General features: G+C 36.7%; 3 protein-coding genes across 4 annotated transcripts; 1 reads left to right on the plus strand and 2 right to left on the minus strand.

Annotated features, from left to right (window-relative positions):
• Nucleotides 1-100: 100 nt before the first annotated feature.
• On the plus strand, nucleotides 101-6907 carry LOC134672004 (peptidyl-alpha-hydroxyglycine alpha-amidating lyase 2-like). Its single transcript, XM_063529903.1, has 5 exons — nucleotides 101-296; nucleotides 371-516; nucleotides 897-1095; nucleotides 1664-2179; nucleotides 2621-6907. Exons 1-5 carry the CDS (start codon nucleotides 165-167, stop codon nucleotides 2735-2737), a joined length of 1110 nt encoding a protein of 369 aa, XP_063385973.1. The 5' UTR covers nucleotides 101-164; the 3' UTR covers nucleotides 2738-6907.
• A 70-nt stretch (nucleotides 6908-6977) lies between these two features.
• On the minus strand, nucleotides 6978-12519 carry LOC134672006 (vesicle transport protein USE1). 2 transcript variants are annotated; one of them, XM_063529906.1, is made up of 6 exons: nucleotides 12157-12519; nucleotides 11807-11903; nucleotides 11327-11453; nucleotides 9334-9536; nucleotides 7920-8061; nucleotides 6978-7172 (listed from the first exon to the last, which is right to left on the minus strand). In XM_063529906.1, the coding sequence occupies exons 1-6, from the start codon at nucleotides 12351-12353 to the stop codon at nucleotides 7123-7125; spliced, it is 816 nt and encodes a 271-aa protein (XP_063385976.1). In that variant the 5' UTR covers nucleotides 12354-12519; the 3' UTR covers nucleotides 6978-7122. The 2 variants fall into 2 exon arrangements, with proteins under 2 accessions (XP_063385976.1, XP_063385975.1); XM_063529905.1 differs by having other exon boundaries at nucleotides 9334-9539; nucleotides 12157-12518.
• A 7304-nt stretch (nucleotides 12520-19823) lies between these two features.
• Nucleotides 19824-22442, minus strand: LOC134671992 (proteasome subunit alpha type-4). Its single transcript, XM_063529890.1, has 6 exons — nucleotides 22289-22442; nucleotides 22146-22188; nucleotides 21738-22067; nucleotides 21147-21277; nucleotides 20466-20589; nucleotides 19824-20023 (listed from the first exon to the last, which is right to left on the minus strand). Exons 1-6 carry the CDS (start codon nucleotides 22289-22291, stop codon nucleotides 19881-19883), a joined length of 774 nt encoding a protein of 257 aa, XP_063385960.1. The 5' UTR covers nucleotides 22292-22442; the 3' UTR covers nucleotides 19824-19880.
• Between the last annotated feature and the right edge of the window lie 121 nt (nucleotides 22443-22563).

The raw sequence follows: 22563 nt of genomic DNA on the forward strand, positions 1-22563 counted from the left end.
GTTTTTATTACGTTTACGTCCTTGAGAAGTATGATGGATGGTTGTTCTTGACCCTAAGAGCCAAATCCGCTGCCGAGTCGCGCACGCGCGGTGGTCTCGACGTCAAGCAATCAATAGTCAGGGTAGTGCTACGTAGCCAGCAGACATCAACAAACCGCCATAAAATGTTGCCGATATTATTATTCCTCCTCGCTTTACGTGGATTAAATTGTGAACCTGAAACGGTCAGGGAAAACTTCGACTACTTCAGTTACGGCCCTGAAGATGATCTTTTGAAGAGTTTAAATTTACACTTGGTGAGTAGCAAAAAAAAAATCGCTAAATAAACTTCTGACCGTACTGTTTTAAAATAATAATTCCGTATTTTCAGCCTAAGGAGGAAATAGTGCTAAGACCGCAAGAAGTGAAGGACTGGCCGCAACAGTCTCTGAACGTGGGTCAGATTACGGCTGTTTCTATCAACTCTTTGGGACAGCCGGTCATTTTCCATAGAGCTGAAAGAATATGGGACGAAAGGTAGAAAGATCTAATTTCTTTAATAAATATTTTAAAGATAGGCCAATTTTAGAAATCATTCTCGGTCGACGACGCTTTCCGTAACATCATCATTATGAAAATGACAGACTCAAATTTTAAGAAGAGTTTACCTCAGCTGAAATCAGAAGTTTAGTTTCAGGATTCTCAAATCACCAAAATAAAGTCAGCATTTTACCAATTGTACCAATACTCAAACGATTATATTTTTGGGAGCCTATTGTATCGGCTATAAAAATGTAGGCACGTTCAAAGAGTCGGTTTGCCGACCACACACTTAAACTAGACCCCATAAGGAAAGGATTAGGAGACCAGTATTTAAGGTAGTATTCCAATATTGACTAACCATTGTTTTCTTTCAGTACATTCAACGAGTCAAATGTATATCAGAACCTGGACAAAGGGCCGATAGTAGAGGACACTATCCTAGTTCTGGACCCGCATACCGGCTCCGTACTACACAGCTGGGGCGCCAATGCGTTTTACATGCCACATGGGCTTACCGTTGACCATCACGACAACGTTTGGGTCACGGATGTGGCTAAACATCAAGTTTTTAAGGTACAATTTAACACATTATGTGCCGAGAACCCGACTATCAGATATTTTATGATTTCGTTCCCAGGCCGGACGCCCCGATAGTCGGGATCGTGGTACTACACAGCTTTATATTTGTTTGCTTGGTTGGTAATGAATGTGTTAGAATTCTGCATCTTTGATACTATCAAAATGATAATTTAATAATCACACTACAAACATAAATAAGGCAATAGCCTATTTATACATCTATCGCAGGTTTTCAGATGGGTATAAAAAGCTATGTGTTTATCGCATTCGCGCCGCATCTGGAAACCATATAAGTGCAATACTAGTTACCGCCTTACCATCTTACCTTCAATTTAACTCTATGATTTTTTTTAATAACATACCTACTCGGTCTTAAATTATGAATTTTAAGTTAAGAATCTGAATATCGTCTCATCTTAAATAAAGATCATGTAGGATGCTCCCAAGCCGTTCTTTTATCTCCCAAGCCGTTATCCGTTCGTCGCACACACTATACATAGTTACGTAATTACGTTACCAGCACTTCACTTCTCAATTATCTTAAAAACGACATCTTTTTCAGTACACCCCGCTGAACCACAAATACCCCACCCTGACGATCGGCGAAGCCTTCACAGCGGGCTACCCCTACCGCCGCCGAGTCCTCCTCTGCATGCCCACATCAGTCGCCGTCGCCACCACAGGCGAAATCTTCGTCGCCGACGGCTATTGCAACAACCAGATCCTCAAATTCAACGCAGCAGGAAAACTCCTACTAGAAATCCCCATGTATTCCGACACGCTTACCTTAAATCTTCCACACAGTGTTACTCTGTTGGAGCACCTTGATATGGTCTGTGTAGCTGATAGAGAGAATATGAGGATCGTCTGCCCGAAAGCTGGATTGAAGAGCTATATCAAAATGTTGGACCCTGCTACGATTATTGAAGATCCGACTTTAGGCAGAGTTTTCGCTGTCGCGTCGCATGGAGATACGATTTACGCTGTGAATGGACCGACGTCGCAGAATATTGCTGTGAGAGGATTTACCGTGAACGCTATGACTGGGAATATTTTGGATACTTGGGAACCTACTGCGGTAAGTTTTTTTTATTAAACCCATTTTGGTGATTTCTGGCAGGCTGCCAACATAGAGGTCGCTCTGCATTAAGTTTAAAGACTCTCGAGGTGTAATGAGTATGCAAATGTAGGTCAAGCTTCAATGGTCTGGTCTGGCAATTAAAGTTCATTATATTGTCAGTTTCTTTTCAAAACTCAAAACACACGTTTACAGAGAACCTAGTTTTAACGGAGACAATTTTAAATATCGAGTTTATGAAAGTATAATATGAGTTTAAAGATGCATATCTGAATACCTACCACTTGGAAAATGGGCCATAGCTCTAACAAAACGTACTGTAATTTCTCTGCAAGAAACTTAGACGTAAGTTCTACGTTAAAAAGTAGAGATAGACTACTCAATTTACCCAAGAAAATTGTTTTAGATTATTACAACGTATTAAATATTATTTTCTTTCAGGGTTTCACCAACCCTCACTCTCTTGCTGTGACCAGAAACGGATCCCATCTCTACGTCACGGAAATCGGACCCAACAAAATATGGAAATTTGAGTTGACCGACGTATACGACAAGTAGGAAAATTACGTTGAACATAGTGCTATCGTCGGGGAAAGTGCAATACCGCGTAACTAACAAAGTCGATAGAGTTCTTAATTCAAACAATGTAACAAAGGAATTGGACCTTACTGCATTTGTGCGTTACGGGGTATTGCACTATCCCCGACGCTTTGCAACACACTTCGTTACTGACATGTTCGTGTTGCAGCGGCCATTTTGCGCAAATAGCTGTAAGTGTGTTGCGGGCACTAAACGAAATGCATATACCCAGAATGTAATGAAAAGCGCGAATAAGATTCGCTTATTAACGTTAAGTGAGATGGTATAAGATATAATCGAGTGCGTTAAGACAGATGGGGATCTAGGTAATGTTTTTAATTTGTTAAGCTATTCCTTACAAGGATCTAAAAGCTAAGAAACTCCAAAAAGTACAGTACCTGCAATAATATGGTACACAACGAAGGCCGCAAAAACATCTGATACGGTCTTATTTGTAGAGCCATAAGAGCGTGTCACATATTTTTGCGGCCTTCGAAGACTAACGTATTATTGCAGGTGACTGTACCTACGGCTATTTAGTTCCTAAAACTCCCATCTATCAGTATTATATAACTGTTACTAAATAGAATACAACGCTTGGAACTTTAACTTCTTGTAGTGTTATTGTGTTGGAAATATCCTGCGATATGCCTAGATAGCCACCGTTATTTGTAGAAGATATATCGCGTTTGAACTAGGTTCGACGTTATGCGCACAGAGTTCACAGAGTTAAGAGTATTTTATAAAGTCTTCGCATAGGTTAAGCTACATATAAGGTTCCTTGGGAACGTTCCTTTTTCACAACTATTAGCCTCTTTAGCTTGCCCTGTAGTCTGTACCCTTTCTATAGCATATTTCTTCTAAATCTAGGAATCAGAAATAAGCTTACAGCAGAAAAATACTCAAAGAACAAAAAAACCAACGGGTTGCACTCCGGGAGTGCCGGCAGAAGTAAAAACTCAATGGCATTGTAACAGTTTTTCGATCAGGTCACGTGTCCGTCTTACGTGTTACGAATCTTACGGTCACGTGACCTGTCGCGAGTTTAACATTTTTTCCCCCATCACAAAAAGTGCACAGCGCCGCTAAAGAAGTTTTCACTTCAAAAATATGCTGAAAATAGAAAAAATACTCAACAATGTATAGAGCTATAAACAGGTGCTATAAATTTGTTATAAAAAATATTCTCCAGATTAATATCCATGCTTCAGTTAAATTAAACGCATTGTTTTTGAGCCTTGCTTTCTAAAACCAAAATAGTTATGAGGTAACGAGTATGTCGTCGGATGAAAAAACTTGGTGAAAATTAAGGGCTGATGCAACTGTTCGGACAAAAAATAGGGCAATTCGCCAGTAACTGGCCACTTTAAGTAACTAGACGGACTAAACTAGTTAGAACTGATCATAATATTTTCAGATTAAAAACAATAAATGTATCTTTCATGTACATTAAGTAGGTACCTACACGACAACCGGGCTATAGAACGTCAAATACCTATCCAATTTTATATTTGAATCAAAATGGTTGCAAGAAGTAAGACTTTGTATTTGTATATAGTATACACCGTGAAATTTTAGTGGTTGTTTTCCCGCAACGAAATGATTCTGCTATCGATATACAGTCGATGTGTAATCTTTTTTTTAAATAATGTTAAGAAATGCCAGATTTATAAATGTGTCGAACGAAACTCGAAAGTGACCTAACACCAGTGGTAGCACTGCAGTAGTACCTACCTAATTCTTTTGAGTGAATGAAACAAAATAACCTAAAAAGTAGTTCCATTTATTTTTCCTTCACACATTTTACGTGCAGTTAGTTTGCAGATCCTTAAAAGTAAACATAACAAGTTAAGATCAAGCTTTTAATGATCAAAAACTTAAACAAACACTTAAACTTCCCGATACCGCAATAATTGTTCGAACTGCAATCCGCCACGTTCAACGTACGACGTACACAATTACCTCTGCCCTGTGCATGTGCTGGCGTTTGAAACTGCCCGTGGTTAAGCAGCCGCTGTGTTGCGGCGACAACTTTATTGTTCGTCCGTGTGGAACTTGGGGGTTTAAAATCCCCCGAAGACGCAGCGACTGTAAATGGTCCGGTTCCGCGTAAAGTCGCCGGGCGGCGTGGGAGTCGTAGTTAGCCCTAGCGTACAGCTGCACCATCGCGACGTACTCTAAATTAGAATATTCGTAATGTCGATCCATTTTACTACAAATAGCAGTGATGACATTGACAGGATCTGTTATCACATTAGTTTAATAAGCGAAGAGGATGTAATTATTCGATTTACCAAAGTTGACACAACGTAATGGCAATCATCAAACTAATAAAAAGGTTTTATTTCAACTGTTAATCGTGAAGGAAGAGTCTAAGTAAATTTTAATTTCAGTTGTCAAACAGTAAAGCACTCTAGCCTGTTACATAGTTTAAAAAAGTAACATGTGCTTGTTTATTTGTTTATCTGTTTACAATATCGGGAACTGTCGTCGACTTGCAGTTTTAGTGTGTTACTATTGTTTTTCGCTTGTTCGAGTTTAGGTTATTTTTTTGTATTTTTTTTTTTTGGAAAACAGTTTATTTATAAGTTTGTCTATCATAATTCGGAAGTACTACCGATAGCAAATCGCCCTGCCGCGGGAAAACAACCACTAAAATTTCACGGTGTATACGGGTATATACTATATACCAACACACAGAGAGATTCATTCATTCTTAGACACACCTCTTCTACAATCAATAATTCTTTGGTATCTATGTGCTAAATAGCGCATTTTGGATTGAAAAAAATCAATTAATCTCTTAACCCATTTACCGCCAATGACTATACATATAATGGGCTATAGCCCAATATCAACCTTCGCGCATACCTATCATGTTCACGATGACGCACACGATAGACGTGGCGTTCGGTATCGTCTTGGGTCGTCCCATTCGTTTTTCGTCAAGTTCTTAAATTAGTCCTATTCTGCTTTCGTCACTCGTTCTACATTGAAAGCCACCGACGATTGTGACGAATATAGAATGAGTGGCGAAAGCAGAATAGGACTAATTTAAGAACTTGACGAAAAACGAATGGGACGATCCAAGACGATACCTGGCGTTCAAAGGGTTAATATTAATATAATAAAACGGATTGTCATCGTTCATCCCCTGGCCGCGTAGCCAACGTGCCAATCGTTAACGCTCCGTAGCGTATCGTAGCCATCTCTCTTTATCACTCTTCCGTATTAATGCGACAGTGACAGTTGCGATTCGTTCGCTACGGAGCGTAAACGATTGCACGCTGGCTCAGCACTCTGAGGGCCTACCGCGTACCACGTTTGGTGTGTTGCCTCTCTGTCGCACTTGTAAAGTCGTATGTAAGTGTGACAGGGAGGTAACACGTCGAACGTGGTTCGCGGTAGGCCCTCTGGACTCCATATTTATTGGCCTTGGCTTCGACTAGGTATTAAGGTAGGTATATAGGTTGGTATATCAAACCCCTAGTCGAGTCAAGGTCTTAGTTAATTGAGTTTTCCCCTATCGAGTATTTGCAAGTGCGTCGTAAGCACGCAAACTTGAGAGCCAAAGCGACCAAAGTCCATTTTGATTTACAAGCGATTATAATACTAACTAATATAAGCTTAAAGGTTGAAATCGCGTAAACTTGCCATTTACCAAGTCATAGTGATTGAGCAACAGTTTATGTAGGTACCTACTGTAGGCCTGCCGCGAAAAAAGGAAATCGAAATTTAATTATTTGCCTCTCCATCGCACGAATATGCAAGAGCGATAGAGATGTAATCGCAATGAGTAATGGCGTAATCGAAAATGAGAGTTAGTATTAGCTCGATACAAGACCTACGGCTACCATCAGTTTGGCATTGACATAAACGCTATCGTGAACGTAATTTACTTTCTATGCATCTCGTACTGACACATTAGTGCGAAAGAGATATACCTATGTTCTTGACTAAACAAAAAGCTTTTATTTTATAGTTAGACTCGAAATCAATTCTTTCCCTCTTTTTCTTGGATTAAATGCAAAGTACAATGGACCAAATCTGGATTTGGTATTATATTGATATAACCACATTTTTGACATATACTTATAAAAATCTCAAAGTTCCGTAGGTTTTAAAGAATGTAATAAATTGGGAAAATGATGGCGTTTTTTATTTCAATCTTGAACCCTGTGTAAATGTAATTTAATTTAGAATTAATGATATTTCGTAAAACGTCTGAAATAACATTTATTATCAATATATTTACAAGTCATGTCTTAGTTTATAATAATTATAATAAATAGTCACATATAATTTAAAAACGATAATATAAGTAACAGATATAAAGTTGAATTGATTTACTTACATACATTTATTTACAGTTCTACTCTTCGTTTCTTCATAACTTTCATGAATAACACCATATCTGTAAAAAAAATCGTAAATTATGTTAATGCCTTCCGTAAGGTAAAGCTGTCCATTTTATTTACTCTCTAAACTAGGACAATCTCAGAGGCCCAGACATGACAGTTCTACCACAGAATAAATAATAGTACTAGGTACAGAAGTTTCACTCTCTAACAAAACGCGTCTATTACGACAGATATGACCGCAAGATGGCGCAAGCGCGAGCAGTCATCCATTCCGTAATGGTGCGCGGAAACTACTACCGCTACTTAGACACCAAAATTGGTGTGGGCCGCATGTACTTGTAGAGATGCGACGAAATGGTGGACTGAGCCACTCCTGGCTCAACTATACTCTGTATCTTTCAGTGGCGTAGCGTCCATAGAACTCGATTCCCATCGGCTTGTCTAATATTCAAGCTTTTGGGCCATTTTCTTTAAACTTATGAAAAAAAGGAAGGGCAACTCAGCTACGGCTTGCCTACGAATAATCTAGACGCGCCGCCACTGGTATCTTTAGATATTTACATAAAAGTAAACAAATAATTTGTACTTTTTCGGGTAGTTACAACATTTATTGGTTAACCAACCAAATACAAAACCACCTGATCTGTCACTGAACAAACTGACTTTTTTTATTATTTTGTTCGTGTAATGTTTTCATCTACCACGAACTGGCTTAAGGAGCCATTTGAAGGTAGATTATGTTTACTTTTATTTAAATACCTAAAGATACAGATTATAAAAACAGATTGTGATATACTCACTAATAAATATGCAGGTGACTATAGCGAGCATGATCCAAAGCCAACACTTCCAAGCGTTCCTGCTGTGTTCCTGCAGCCTTTCTGACTCCACTTTCAAAGAGTCCACGTTGCGGTCCGTCATTTCTGATGATTTCTTCAATGCCTGTAATAAAATACGTAAGTATAGGTACCTAGGGGTAATAGGGAGGGATAAACAATGGACAGATGCAAATGACACTTGTGAATGTTAATATATGACAAACTAGTATAAACGTTATACCGGGTGTGGCCTGTAATACGAGCAAAAAATGTAACTGTAGGCTGTACTCCTCATACTGACCAACATTTGTTCAGCAACTTTTAAAAAATAACTTCATCATCTCATCATCTCAGCCTATATACGTCCCACTGCTGGGCACAGGCCTCCTCTCGAGCGCGAGAGGGCTTGGGCTATAGTCCCCACGCTAGCCCAATGCGGATTGGGGACTTCACATACACCTTTGAATTTCTTCGCAGATGTATGCAGGTTTCCTCACGATGTTTTCCTTCACCGAAAAGCGACTGGTAAATATCAAATGATATTTCGTACATAAGTTCCGAAAAACTCATTGGTACGAGCCGGGGTTTGAACCCGCGACCTCCGGATTGCAAGTCGCACGCTCTTACCGCTAGGCCACCAGCGCTTTTTAACAATAACTTATTTAAAAAATAACTTGTAGTTTGATTTTTAATACATTTTAAAGTTTATTCTAAGACGCAATGTATTGCGAATTTTGTTATGTTTAAGGCATGACAAGCAACGTCAATCTCTAATGATATGGCATGGCGATGGCGTCCATTGAAGATAATATTTATTTTGTAGGAAAAATAGGAAGTCTAAATACGAGTACTTCATAATTATTAAAAGTTGTTGAACAAAAGTTTCACTGTTTGAGGAATACAATCTATGTTTTAATTATTTGCTCGTGTTAAAGGCCACACCCGGTATAAGGTGCTAATAAATTAGTCACGGATATTTTTACAGCTGATAGTATTCGGTTTTCGGAGTACATTTAAGTATGAAACATCATTGGTTTTGTTATGTTTTTTTGGAGAAAACTAGGAAATAAATTTGCTACGTTAAAACACCCTGTTAATAAGATAATTAAATGAGACCTCTTTAGACATTCTAGAACTTCTTTAAACTTGACGTGACGTGACATGACATGACAGACAGTGTTAAACATCTTGACAGGTATATAATAGGGGTGATTATTTTAAAAATTAATTATAATTTTTTTTTTGTTCGATAAATGAAAACAAAAAAATGATATACAAAGGTTCCTTAATTACAGTTAAAAGTTAATTGTTTTAATGTAATGTATTATCTCTTAAAATATCCATGACTAATTTGTTAGCACCTTATATGCAATTCCATCTAAAGCACGTCAATTACCTCTGTATCATTCTTTATAATAGTGCTGGCAATCTGCGACTGTTCCTTTAGACTCTTGGTCAGCAGCACCATGTTCTCAGCAACCTTCTCCTGCATGTTCTGATGGTACTTGAGGAGGGAGTCCATGTCCTCCTGGCTGCTACTCGTGCTTGTGAAGTTGGGAGCTTTAATGATGTTGCGTTTGCGGAGGGTGTCATCATTGTCTTCTGGAAATAGAATGAAAGTTGATGAGAAAACAACAATAATAAAAATTGCATACAAAACATTACATAAGGAAACTGATTTTCATCTGAAAAACTCAAGTACTTTTGTTTCTTGCAAAAGTTTATCTGTATGCACAACACTTCATGCATTTTTATGCAGTCTGTATTATCCTCTAGCAACCCAGAGGCCTAATAAAAAGGTCTCCCATTTCATTCTATCTTGACAAATCGGGGGGCACGGCAGTGCCCCCGCCAAGTCGAGCGCGAAGCAAACACTGCCGTACCATCCTTTACTGGAACCATTTCGCCGCATTTTCAGGCCCCTATTTGAGAACCTCTGGATAAGACCAGAACGCAGAAATTTTGGTCATCCAGTAAGCTATAATCACATACTTAAAATCCAAACTTTCAAGTCTGTAGGTCATTTAGTTCCGAAGTTAAGCGAAAGCAAAGTTTCGCATTTATGAAACTCACTCATGATCATCAGAATAGAACTAGTACTTCCCATAAACTCAGAGAGCTGAAATTTGGTACAGAGTTAGGGTTTAATGGCCACATAAAGGGAAAACCTAAAACTATTGCAATATCAGTCACGTTTTAAAGATCTAAGAACTGCATAAGTAAGTTTGTAATCCCATATAAATATATGATATTACAAAGTTACTGTTGCAGTTCCTACAAATAGTAGGTAAAGTAAAGGTACACTACGATGTACGATGTGAGTATCAATGAAGATATGTTTAGTTATGATATGTGTATACATAGTATGGGTATGAGTACCCGAAAAGAAGGACTGCCTACAAAAAGAGATGAGATCCCATCAAAAACATTACATGTAAAAAGGTGCAAGTCTCGCAACACTTTTACTACAAAAAAGTTTTGAGATGTAATGTGAAACCAAGTCGGTTATTTTAATCAGTGCCAGGAGGTTTCTACAAAAAGAAGTGAAATCCCACCAAAAACATTCTGTAAAAAACTAGCCAAGTCTCGATGGAGCTGCTTGTTTATCTCTAAAAAGTAATGAAATCTAGACAAAGTCGTGCCAAGTCTAAGGTTCCTTACTGCGATTTCTTTATTATTATAGTTAATGTTGTGTGACTTGGCCGTTGAAGGGTACACAAGGGTACAAAACCAGGTGCTCCATGACACCATTGCACCAATCTGTCGCCAGAACCGCTACCCATTGACGATGGAAAATTGCCACTTGGATAACGTTGATTCAATAACCCAGTCAATTGTAGGCTTGATAAAGCTGCGTATTTCAATAATACTTATGTATGGGCGAGCCTGAAAAACACTTCTTTTTGGTGCAATGGCAGATTGGTGCAATGGTGTCATGGAGCACCTGGTTTTGTACCCTTGTGTACCCTTCAACGGCCAAGTCACACAACATTAACTATAATAATAAAGAAATCGCAGTAAGGAACCTTAGACTTGGCACGACTTTGTCTAGATTTCATTACTTTTTAGAGATAAACAAGCAGCTCCATCGAGACTTGGCTAGTTTTTTACAGAATGTTTTTGGTGGGATTGCTATTGTCTTGGCACATTTTGATGTGTGGGCGGCTAGAGGCTATGTTATTATGTTTGTCTGTCTTTTAGATAGCTGCATTGATGGATGGCACTGCATAAATACAACTGCATAACACAGATTGAAAGGAATATCTTATAGATGTTGTAAACATTGGTGATACACATAATTATGTTTAGGATGTCAAAATATATGTACAAAACTATAAAATTACAAGCAAAATGTAAATGTTTGAAACAGGATATGCAAAAATACTAACCTAGTCCAAAAAGCTCAGACCTCAACTCATTGCCATACTTGGCAACTGTCTTCTGGTGTATTTCCTGGGCTGCCTCATCAGTGCATTGTGTGGCAGCGCCATGAGACAGCAACTGAACTGCTTCCAACTACAATCAGATAATAATAATATGACAAATGAGCAAGGAGGCACAAACTTCAACATTTATTCAGCAAATAGGCTACAAGGGCACTTTTACACGTCAACATTGAATTTACTCGTACATACAAGCAAAAATAATACCAATACATCAACAATTGTATAAAATACAACTAACTGCAACTACCTATTCAAACTAACATATTACAATTACTTAGAGATGTATATGGTCTCTTAATGTGTTCCTTTATAGTCGCATGTAAGCCATCAACACTTGCGTTGGCAAACATGCCCAATGCACTGCACCTCCATCAATCAAAGACCGAGCAACATTCTGAAGGCTTCATTATAAGACCAACTTACCTTTTCTGTTGGACTATTCAATGTAGCTGTTTGTATTAAACCTTTCAAAAAACCAGCTCTTTTTGTGTACTCTATGAGGATATCTTTAGAAGGCTTTCTGTAAAATAAATATATTTTATGACATGTTTCAAAAGATTTCTAAACAAAATCTGAACAAAATAATGAGAAGGTGCAAAGAAACATATTCAGTTGTCTGTGGTGTCTGTCAGATCAAAATATTATAAAAACAGATTACTAACGTAGTACAGTGGTTGACCAAGAGTCTAATATCATACAGCGTAAGAACTGTTAAGCTTCTGTGCACCTGATACTGTCTGGTCTTATACAAAACATAAAACAGATTTACTTACTCTGGCCCTGTCCTAAGTTCAGTTAACATCTCATCCAATGAGTCAACGTATTTCTTAAGCCTCCAGTTGCCTTCAACAGCCTCCTGCTTTGCAATAAGCTCACATCTGTTTAAAAGTAGCCGCACATTCATTTCTAGTCTGGACTTTTTTGGCGCAGTTGGTTGTGAAGGAGTCGCTCTTAATTTTTCGACCGCCATTATTAGCTGTATCCTTAAGGTGAAGTGATGTTGGTTGTTTCAGCTATAATGTTGAAAATGCACTTGTATTAAAGGAAATCGACTCCACAAAAATGCTAATTGATTTCGAAATTTCGAATGCGAAACCAAAAGTTGAGTTGAATATGAGGACACAACAAGACGTCACTTACACGTCAAAAATGACAAAGTCAATTATTCCTTACTACGCATCTAGACACGCGGCAGCGTGTCAAGCCAAGTTCAAGCAAAGGAACTGGCTAGCCAGCGCCAAGTGTAATATTACACGAACCACTTGGTGCCACTTTTGACCCTTCTATAACTCAAAACATCTTTAACGTAAACACATAAAACTACGTGCGTTTAATTATATCCATAAGGACATCTAGAAGCCCAAATTTCATGAAGCTAGCTCAAACGGTTATAAAGATATGAAGGTCAAAAAGTCGTAAATTTTAAGACTGACTGACATACCTATAGTACCTAAACCTAACCTACTTCCAGATGACCTAGAAGGATGAAATTTGGAATCCAGCTCAGTTATTGTGTGAAAGCGTAGGAAAAAATCTAAAAATTAAAAAAAGTTATAAAATAGGGGGGGTCCCCATACAAAAAAACCATTTTTTATTGTGACTGACATATAAGTACCTAAACCTAACCTACTTCCAGATGACCTAGAAGGATGAAATTTGGAATCCAGCTCAGTTATGGTGTGAAAGCGTAGGAAAAAATCTAAAAATTAAAAAAAGTTATAAAATAGGGGGGGTCCCCATACAAAAAAACCATTTTTTATTGTGACTGACATATAAGTACCTAAACCTAACCTACTTCCAGATGACCTAGAAGGATGAAATTTGGAATCCAGCTCGGTTATTGTGTGTAAGCGTAGGAAAAAATCTAAAAACAAAAAAAAGTTAATAAATAGGGGGGGTTCCCATACAAATTTCTTTTTTATTGTGACTGGCATATAGTACCTAAACCTAACCTACTTCCAGATGACCTAGAAGGATGAAATTTGGAATCCAGCTCGGTAATTGTGTGTAAGCGTAGGAAAAAATCTAAAAATAAAAAAATTTAAAAAATAGGGGGGGGTCCCCATACAAAAAACCTGTAATACGCGCTAAACAACCGGCCAACGGTGTGTCGTTGGCGGCGCGCGGCACCACATAATTAATACAAAGAACAGAAGTAAAAAACATGCAGCGGAAACACAAGAAAAAACATTAAATCTCAATACCTGCCTAGTTTTCTTTACAAAAAGTATTGATATCCCATCAAAAACATAAATGTAAAAAAGGAGAGCCAAGTTCAATACAAAAATTATGCTTGGCTGTGGGGTTCGTTCGCCGCAAAAAGAATGGAGATTTAAATGAGTGCCAAGTTCTATGCAAAATCCAAATATGTATTTATAGGAACAAAATAACATTATAAACAAGTATTAAACTCTATTTCTTTGCTTTATTGGATACCTATAACAATTGCTGTTATTTAAAAAAAATGTGAGATCTTAAAGTAGGTTAGATTTGGCTTGGCCAGTTTTTATCAGAATTACAAAATATATATGTTGAATAACTTTATAAAATGATTGATGTAATCAGTGAACGCATATATTTAGTATGGAAACCGCCTTTAGGAACATTACCGTTCAAATTCTCGGGCCAAATTAGCACACATACAAAATTACGCCTACATTTAAATAAGACGACGCGTTTACAGAGCCTGTAATCAAAGCTGGTAAACAAAATAATAGACATCTTTATTACACTAATGGTACATAGCTAAGTGTAGATGAAATGCATATAATGTCAATAACTACCAATCAGCGACATTAATCCGCTAATAACCTTCTTGCTGTACGTACTGGCCGCTGAGAGTTTGCGGTTCATATTTGATTAGAATATGACTTGGACAGGGATAGGTTTATGCCATACATTGAAGAACCAGTCAAATAATTCACGTATAATAATTTAATGCAGATTAAAAGATAACTAGTTAAAATGTTGTTATGAAATGACACAAATGTATTCCGCTATAATAAATATTTTGTATACTTTATTATCAATTTGTATGGCAGTGCGAAGTCACGTTCAGGTATAGTCTGTCCGTTTTTCTAAGATCAAGTACGCCATTGTAAAAGTATGGTAAACTTGATCTTAGAATTCGGACTGGCTATACAGCCTGCAAAATTTACATGGGTCCACGAATCGGGTCAAAAATATTTGAATAGGCGGAGTCACAATAAATCCCCACTTTCAGTTCCAATGGAAATATTTTATATGTATATAGCCGGTCAAGCAAGTTTGTCAGTAGAAAAAGGTGCAAAATTAAAATTTTGTATGGGACCACACCCGTTCGCGCGCTTACATTTTCTAAATTTGCCGCTCTTTTCTACTGACGGAAATGGCTTGAGAGAGGACCATATATGTGACGGTAGAGGGTGGATTCAATGATCAACATTTTCAGATAATGTGTGTATTTGTTAAATTAACTCAGTGGAAGTGTATCTACATATAGGAGACCGGGTATGATTATCTCATGAGTTATATCTCATGAATAGAACATATTCTAGATATCTTTCCAGGCATCCACTTAATTTCATGTCTCTCTAATTGGATAGCTTTTTCCATAGTTCTCTGCGAATAGCATCTTGTGGGAATTTGAATGGAAAGTAATGTAAAATGATAATAAATCTAATTTGATTATTAATTTGAAATAATTAGGTAGTTTTTTTACTGCTCCATCTCATGAAATAAAAAAGGAAAATACAAATCTGTAAGAAAGAATTCATTACTACATTTATAATTATATAGAAAATACCTCAACCAAGCACATGTTAATAAAATAGTCTACTTCATTTGGCATAACACCATCCCTATTATCCTCGCAATTTAAAAAGTCTTATGTTGTTATGAAAGTCGTATGCAGTTGTTACGTTTTAGCTTAGCACGGTAGTATTGAAAACAAATCGTCATGTTTATTCCAAATTTTACTGAAGTAATCTGTTTACTACAAGTGAAAAGTGATTCCACTATCCTTGGTATGAACTAAAATAACTTCTGCACCACTTCACGACACATGAAGACATTTTTAATTACAAAAAAACGTTGTTTTTATAAATCAATTTAGCCATCCGTCACTGACTGTCATCTCGGACGAACTGAAGTTGCGAATCGAATAGTTTGTAAGCACCGCCTACAATCGAATAGTTTACGTTGGGTCATAACTGAGCGGACAGAATACTTCCATGTATATCAGTTCGCTGGATGTAATGAAAACTGGCCAAGTCAAGTCTAACCTGACAAAGTCAATTATTCCTTACTACGCATATTTTTGTCACTAACGTTCTTCATAATAAATAAATAAACTTTATTTGAAACGAAACGACAAAATCTATTTAGAGTTTGTTCGGAAAGAGAAGAGTCGTGAAATGTATTGGGCCCCATACATTCCACGAATCTTCTCTTTCCGCACAGACTCTAAGGCATATATTAATACGCTGTATAATAGCCGTAACACACTACCGCACCGCACCAAGGTCATTGTGGGATGCACCCATAAGTAAGAGGGAGAAAGAGATATCGCTTTCTCCCTTTTACTTATGGGTGCGTCCCACAATGACCTTGGTGCGGTGCGATAGTGTGTTAGCTACTTAACTTTACATACAATACATGTTTAAATAAATCATTTTATAAATTGAACCATTCGTATTGGCTTTTTTTTTTTCAATAATATTAAATTTTTGAAACATTTATGACATGACGATAGGAAACATGTAGAGATACTGAGGAGAGAAAAGGTTACTGCGAAAACTGAAATTCGTCTATATCAAGGGCCCAACTTTTTCTGTTCTCTTTCACGACGCAGCAACTAGTATCATTTCTCTCTCCTCGCTCTTTTAAAATGCCGTTTGTCAAAAAAGGACAACCATACTGTTGACAAGGTGGACTTCAAATCAAGTGTTGCCTTTCTTGATGCGCCCAGGGCCCAGTTTTATAAAGTTACAAGTTACAGGTTACAAGAATACAGGCTACAGGCACCTGTAATGCACTGTGAACGGCTACAGGTGTTTTATAAATACACATAAATAATTACAGTTGTAAAGAACCACGGTCAATCTCGATTACATGTGAAATCTACAGGTGTGAAGGACATCACTATTTTAAAAAAAACGTGTGTCATAGATCAAAGAATATAATACTCACTAGGAGAAGAACGGTAACTCCATACAAAAAAATGTCCCCAACCGTTTATACGTTTATACTACTGGCGCCCTCGATGTGTACCAATGGAACTAAAGTTAACAACCGGTTTAGCCTGGCGGGTATTGGTATTATAGGTATATAGTAATTATGTTGATAAACATATTTGTTATCTTCATATCACGAAATATATGAAAGATGCAAATATTACCCCTTGTTTGTGGTATTATCTATTGATTTAAATAAAAGGCATATTTATGTTTATAACATTGTATTGTTTTACATATAGAAATATATACACTGAAAATTAAACCCTGACAACTTAATAAAAATAGACATTAATAAAGCGCATTCACAAAGTTTTCAGTATTATACAAATAACATTAGGCATACCTACCTATTACACTTTACAAACAGATACACTACACTTTACACACGGCATTTTACACAATTTCTAACTTGTATTCATACATTTCTTCACGGTTAATTAATACGCTTTCCAGATGCGTTATGACTCGGTTCCTTCTGAACCCACTAAAGCTGTATAAATTTCACTCTGGCTGCTTCAACAGCCATTGCTCCGCATTTAACACATTTTCTATGTGCATTGCTGGTATCTATGTAGGTACAGACTTACAGTCTTAAGTGGTTGTACCGCTACGTTGTATTTATGATTTAAAGATTTAATAAATAAAATGTTCGTTATGAACTTTAACCACAGCAGTTGGACAGAGTCATTGACAAATATATTTTTTTATTATGGTGGATGATTATGCAATAAAACTTTGATTTTATGAAAAGACGCATTGTATTATTACTTTTCACACACATTTATACCGTGAATCGACACAATAACTAATTTTCAGTTTTATTGTAAAGGAAAGCGAACTAGCTTGAGCGGCCATTTTTGCAAGAGCGAAAAGCACAGATAAAATATCTTTGTCATAGATCTAGGCCGAGCTGTTTGAGGTTTCAAATTAAACTATTTCCACTATCAATGGCAAATTACTCATAAATCTTATAATAATATATATAACGCTCAAACAAAGCAAATATTCATTATAAAACTTAATCGCGTGTAATTAAGTTTTAAGCATTTTGAGTCCCGTTTTATGATTAATTATGTATAAAATTCGTGATAATTTAAATCAGAGTTGGGAGCAATGTTGCTGTAGAAAAATGTTTTTATTTTTATTACTCGCAACTTTTTCTCGGAGGCCAACGCACACATAGAAGCTTCAGGCGCACACATGCGCAATTATTTGGGGACATAACTTTCTTAGGAAGTGAACAGGCCTTGGTCATAGATACTCGGTTCTCTACTAAATTATGTGTTTTTGTTTGCTGTAAAATATTAATTACTGGAAAAATGGCCAGAAATGAAGGAAAAATCGAGTGGTTGAGAGCGGCGTTCCATGCCAAGGATATACTTTTTGGGCCGTTTTCAGATTCAGATTAAGTTAGATTTAATGAAATATTTACGTAATAAGTAAATAACATGTAAATAAGTACTCTTTCACATTCTTACATTAAAATGTATCGTTTCGGTAGCGGGTGAAAGATAAATACGGTGTGTATCGAAAATTATGAATAGTACACTTTACCATAATGTGAATGCACTATACTTAAAAAAAGAGACGAATGCTAATAAATCAACGACAAATATCGGCAATGATCCCTTTCCATTTCCTAGTAGATAAAATAAAACGAATCGTCAATAAAATCAATATCAAACATATTGTCACTTTATTTCCTATTTACTATATATTTCAGATACATTAACAAAAACTGATAAGGTCAGTGCATGGAAAAGTATGCATGCCCTGGCACAATCGTTGGCGTTGGTGCTTAACAATAAAGAGTAAAGTTTAAAATCTCTCAGAAAACGAGTCTACAAGTAACTGCTGTTGTGCTGTTACAGGACTCAAGACGTATGTAAGTTTTTGTTACAAGTGTACCAATCTACACTTGTAATTTACAATATTTTTATAAAACGCTTGTTCGATTATGAGTTTAAAACTATAAAACTCCCGTATTTTCGTCTATGGTTGAGCTACAGGCACTTGTACCTGTAACCTGTAATAGTGGTAACACACTATCGCACCGCACCAAGGTCATTGTGCGACACACCCATAAGTAAGAGCGAGAAAGCGATATCTCTTTCTTGCTCTTACTTATCGGTGCGTCGCACAATGACCTTGGTGCGGTGCGATAGTCTGTTACGACTATAAAATTGTAACACAGTACTTTTATAAAACGCAAATTGTAAAAAACGGAGCAAGTGTTGCCAGTAAACGCCTGTAAACTTGTAACTTGTAACTTTATAAAACTGGGCCCAGGCTGTGTATGTGTGCGTCAAAGCGTATACGTGTGCTCTTTTAGGGATGTGAAAAGTCGATTTTAATCATGTTATATATCGATAAACGCTACACAGCGGAACGAAATAGCGATTAAGTGAAGCTTCAATATCTTCGTTAAACATAAACATAATTGAAATGCTAATGGATAATGAATATATTATAATATAATAATATAATTCAATTATTGCGGAACACCTATTTTAGGAGGTATTTATGTATTTTAATTAAATATCTGAACTTTCCCTTGGTTCCCTGCTGGGGCGTGACTGTAAAATTGTGATCTGATAACCACAATAAAGAATAAAAGCGTTTTTGGTCATTTTAGGTATCGTTAAGCCTTTGAAGTAAAATTTAAATTGCAAGAAATGTCGATAGTTTATCGATATGACTTTATCGACATGGCTACAGCAACGTGGGCCTCATTGTTAATCGTACACTAAACAAAAGTGGCAACAGTGACAGCTCGCTGAGACACCGTCTTTATATAATTATAAGTCTATGGTCTATATGCCTCTCTTTCACTCTCGTGTATATTTCAACGATAAAGCAAAGTAGTCGAACAAATGCAGCACTTTCAGGCGAAAATCTTCGTTATGGTAAAATAGTAAATAACAAAATTAAAAGGATAATGCTTTACATAGGAAATAAAGCAAATCGTCGGGTGACAAGCAAAAGTCACTAAGTACTATCAAAAAATTAAAGTAACAATGCACTTTATTACACTTATAACTTATAACACGGTTTATTGTCCAATAATTTCAATGGTGTTAGTGTCTTTTGCTTGTCACCCGACAAAATGCTACCAGTCTACTGTTTCTTTATAATAAAAAGGGTCACCAACCTGCATTTTGTTAAATATTGCTTGTTAGCGAATAAATATTTTTTTTTTTCAATAAAACAACTTTACAAACCAATATTACCGCAAATCATTTAATGGACCAGTAAAAGAGCTCTTATAACAAAAGATATAATTAAGATTTAGTAGTCTGCTTCTTAGCCGCTTCGGCCTCCGCTTCACTCTTCTCAAAGGCAGCAATCAGCGCCTCCACTTCAGCATTTGTTAGCACTCGAATCACCGTCTTGTTGTCTTGGCGGGTCAGTGTCGCCATCTCAACTGAAATAATGAGACCCAAATTAATTAATCTTACTTTTTAGGACATTCGTTACACAGATTAACCAAGTCCCACAGTAAGCTCAAGAAGGCTTTCTTTTTCTTTTGAAGGTTGCAGCTAACTGTATGATATCTTTAGATCCAAACAATCTCCAAGAAACATTTCATCATCATCATTTCAGCCTATATACGTCCCACTGCTGAGCACAGGCCTCCTCTCATGCGCGAGAGGGCTTGGGCTATATAGTCCCCACGCTAGCCCACTGCGGATTGGGGACTTCACATACACCTTTGAATTTCTTCGCAGATTTATGCAGGTTTCCTCACGATGTTTTCCTTCACTGAAAAGCTAGTGGTAAATATCAAATGATATTTCGTACATAAGAGTTTCGTGAGTTTTTCGGAAGAAACATTTAAAATAAAAATAAAATAAACCATATTTTACCTTTCTCTGGAGTCAGCTTGGTCATGTCAAGGGTCTTGCTCAGAACTTTGATTGCAAGGGATTCCGCCTCGGCCAGTGTGGTCTCATTCTCCTTGTACTCCTGCTTCAAGCTGGATACTGCAGCCTGTGTTAAAAAATTTATTGTTTTTTTTTTTATTAAACTTTTATACTTACTAAAAATTCCTATAAAAATGAAATATTTTTTACAAAAATTTCATTGTTGGTACAAATTTTTATTGCTGACTGTACTTTTTTTTGATAGGCAACTAAGTCATTCAGACAATTTCTGAAAACCCCGAACACAATTTATCACACAGTTCCAATGGCCACCTCCTGTCTCCATCATCAGGTGAGCTTGATGATACAATAATATTGCATTGTCACTCGACTTACATAATAATATGTTTTGCAAAATTTCAGCTTATTGGAAACCGGGATATTGGTCTTTAGATTCCAAGATTTGACCCACACTAACACATACATACAGCCTAACAGGGCAAGTTAAATAAAAGCTTGTAAAATAGGTGTTAGTATCACTTTTCTTTTAGCTTGTAACTTGTAACACATTTAGAAGTCCCTTTTATTAAAATCAAACTTTTGCTTCAGTTACTAGTTTTCTCAAAATAAACCTCTGGTAATTTGTTACTATATTGTTAGTGAATGTAGGAAAAAACAACTCACAGCACTGTTGCTACCAATGCAGGTAGCCTTCCATCCTCCATAGTTGCCGCTGGGGTCTGACTGGTAGAGCTGGTAGCCGTAGTGCTTGTCCCAGCCCATATACAGGATAGAAACACCAAAAGGCCTTTTACCTGGAATTAAAATTAATTTTAGTATGGAATATACTGCCCTCCTAAGCCGGATAGCGGCATCTCAAAAACATTGAATTTTCAGATAAAGAATGTAAGGTATATGTTTGCATTCAATTTTTATTTGAGATACCGCTAATTGGCTTATCAGGGCAGTATAGAAGTATGGGGAGCAGCTAGGAATAGAAAATTGTGATGGAAACCAGTGTAAGCTGGACACCAAGAACACTGAAACATTATCATTTGAGATTTGTTCAAATCTGGAACAATACCTAATTGATTAAGAAATTAAATATAGTAACTATGAATTTCGTGCCATCTTACGTTTACATTTTTCTAATGCCACTTCTAATAAAAATAGTCATGATTTAAATGATTTTGAGGTTCCAAAATAATGAGGTTAAAAAATAAATGAAATGAAATATTAATAGTTAATATATTTTCAAAACAAAAGTGATCTCACCTCCGTACTGTGTGTAAGCTTGCTTAACATCACACAACCAAGATACTAGCTGTTCACAAGGAATAGATTCACCATACTGCAGCAGGTACCTCTGGGCAATCAGCCTCAGCTCATTAGTAAGGACATTAGCGTCAGAAGTGATCCCAGCGACCGAACAGACCATGTCATCATTTAGCTTGTAGATTTTCTCAGAGAAAAATACTTCATCCAGAAGTTTGTTCGTGTTTCTGCGCTCCGCGGCTAGTAGAATGCCGTCTGTTGCTAAAATGCCCAGTGATGTGCCAGCGTGACTGATGGCTTCCATAGCATACTCGACCTGGTAGAGTCGACCTATGAAAATAAACGAATCATTCAAAGTACTGAATATATGGTTATTGTGATTAAATACAAATGACGAGTAATACTTACCCTCCGGCGAGAATATTGTGGTACGTGTATCATAACGACGAGCCTGTAAATAAAGCCGAAATAAGTGTTAATAACAGGAATGACCAAGCAAGTTGTTTGTGGTAACCTAACACAAATCGTAAAATACAGGTTTTGTGACTTACCATGTTTGTAAATTATACTCAATTATTACTGAATTTGATTTAGTTAACTACCGCAAGTCTAATAAACTAATTTATAGTAAAAATCTTCGTTTTCAACAAACACTATTCTTTTACCGGACGATGACAGCTAACATTTCATGTTTTTTTTAAAGCTTGATGACACGTTTAAGTAACAACTTGTATACATGCAGCCACTTAAATATATTTGTTACGATTTTATTCAAATACGTGAAATTATAAAGTATCAGAACAAAACGAAAATAACAATATGATAT

This window comes from Cydia fagiglandana, chromosome 16, assembly GCF_963556715.1.
Source record: "Cydia fagiglandana chromosome 16, ilCydFagi1.1, whole genome shotgun sequence".
Classification (NCBI taxonomy): domain Eukaryota; kingdom Metazoa; phylum Arthropoda; class Insecta; order Lepidoptera; family Tortricidae; genus Cydia; species Cydia fagiglandana.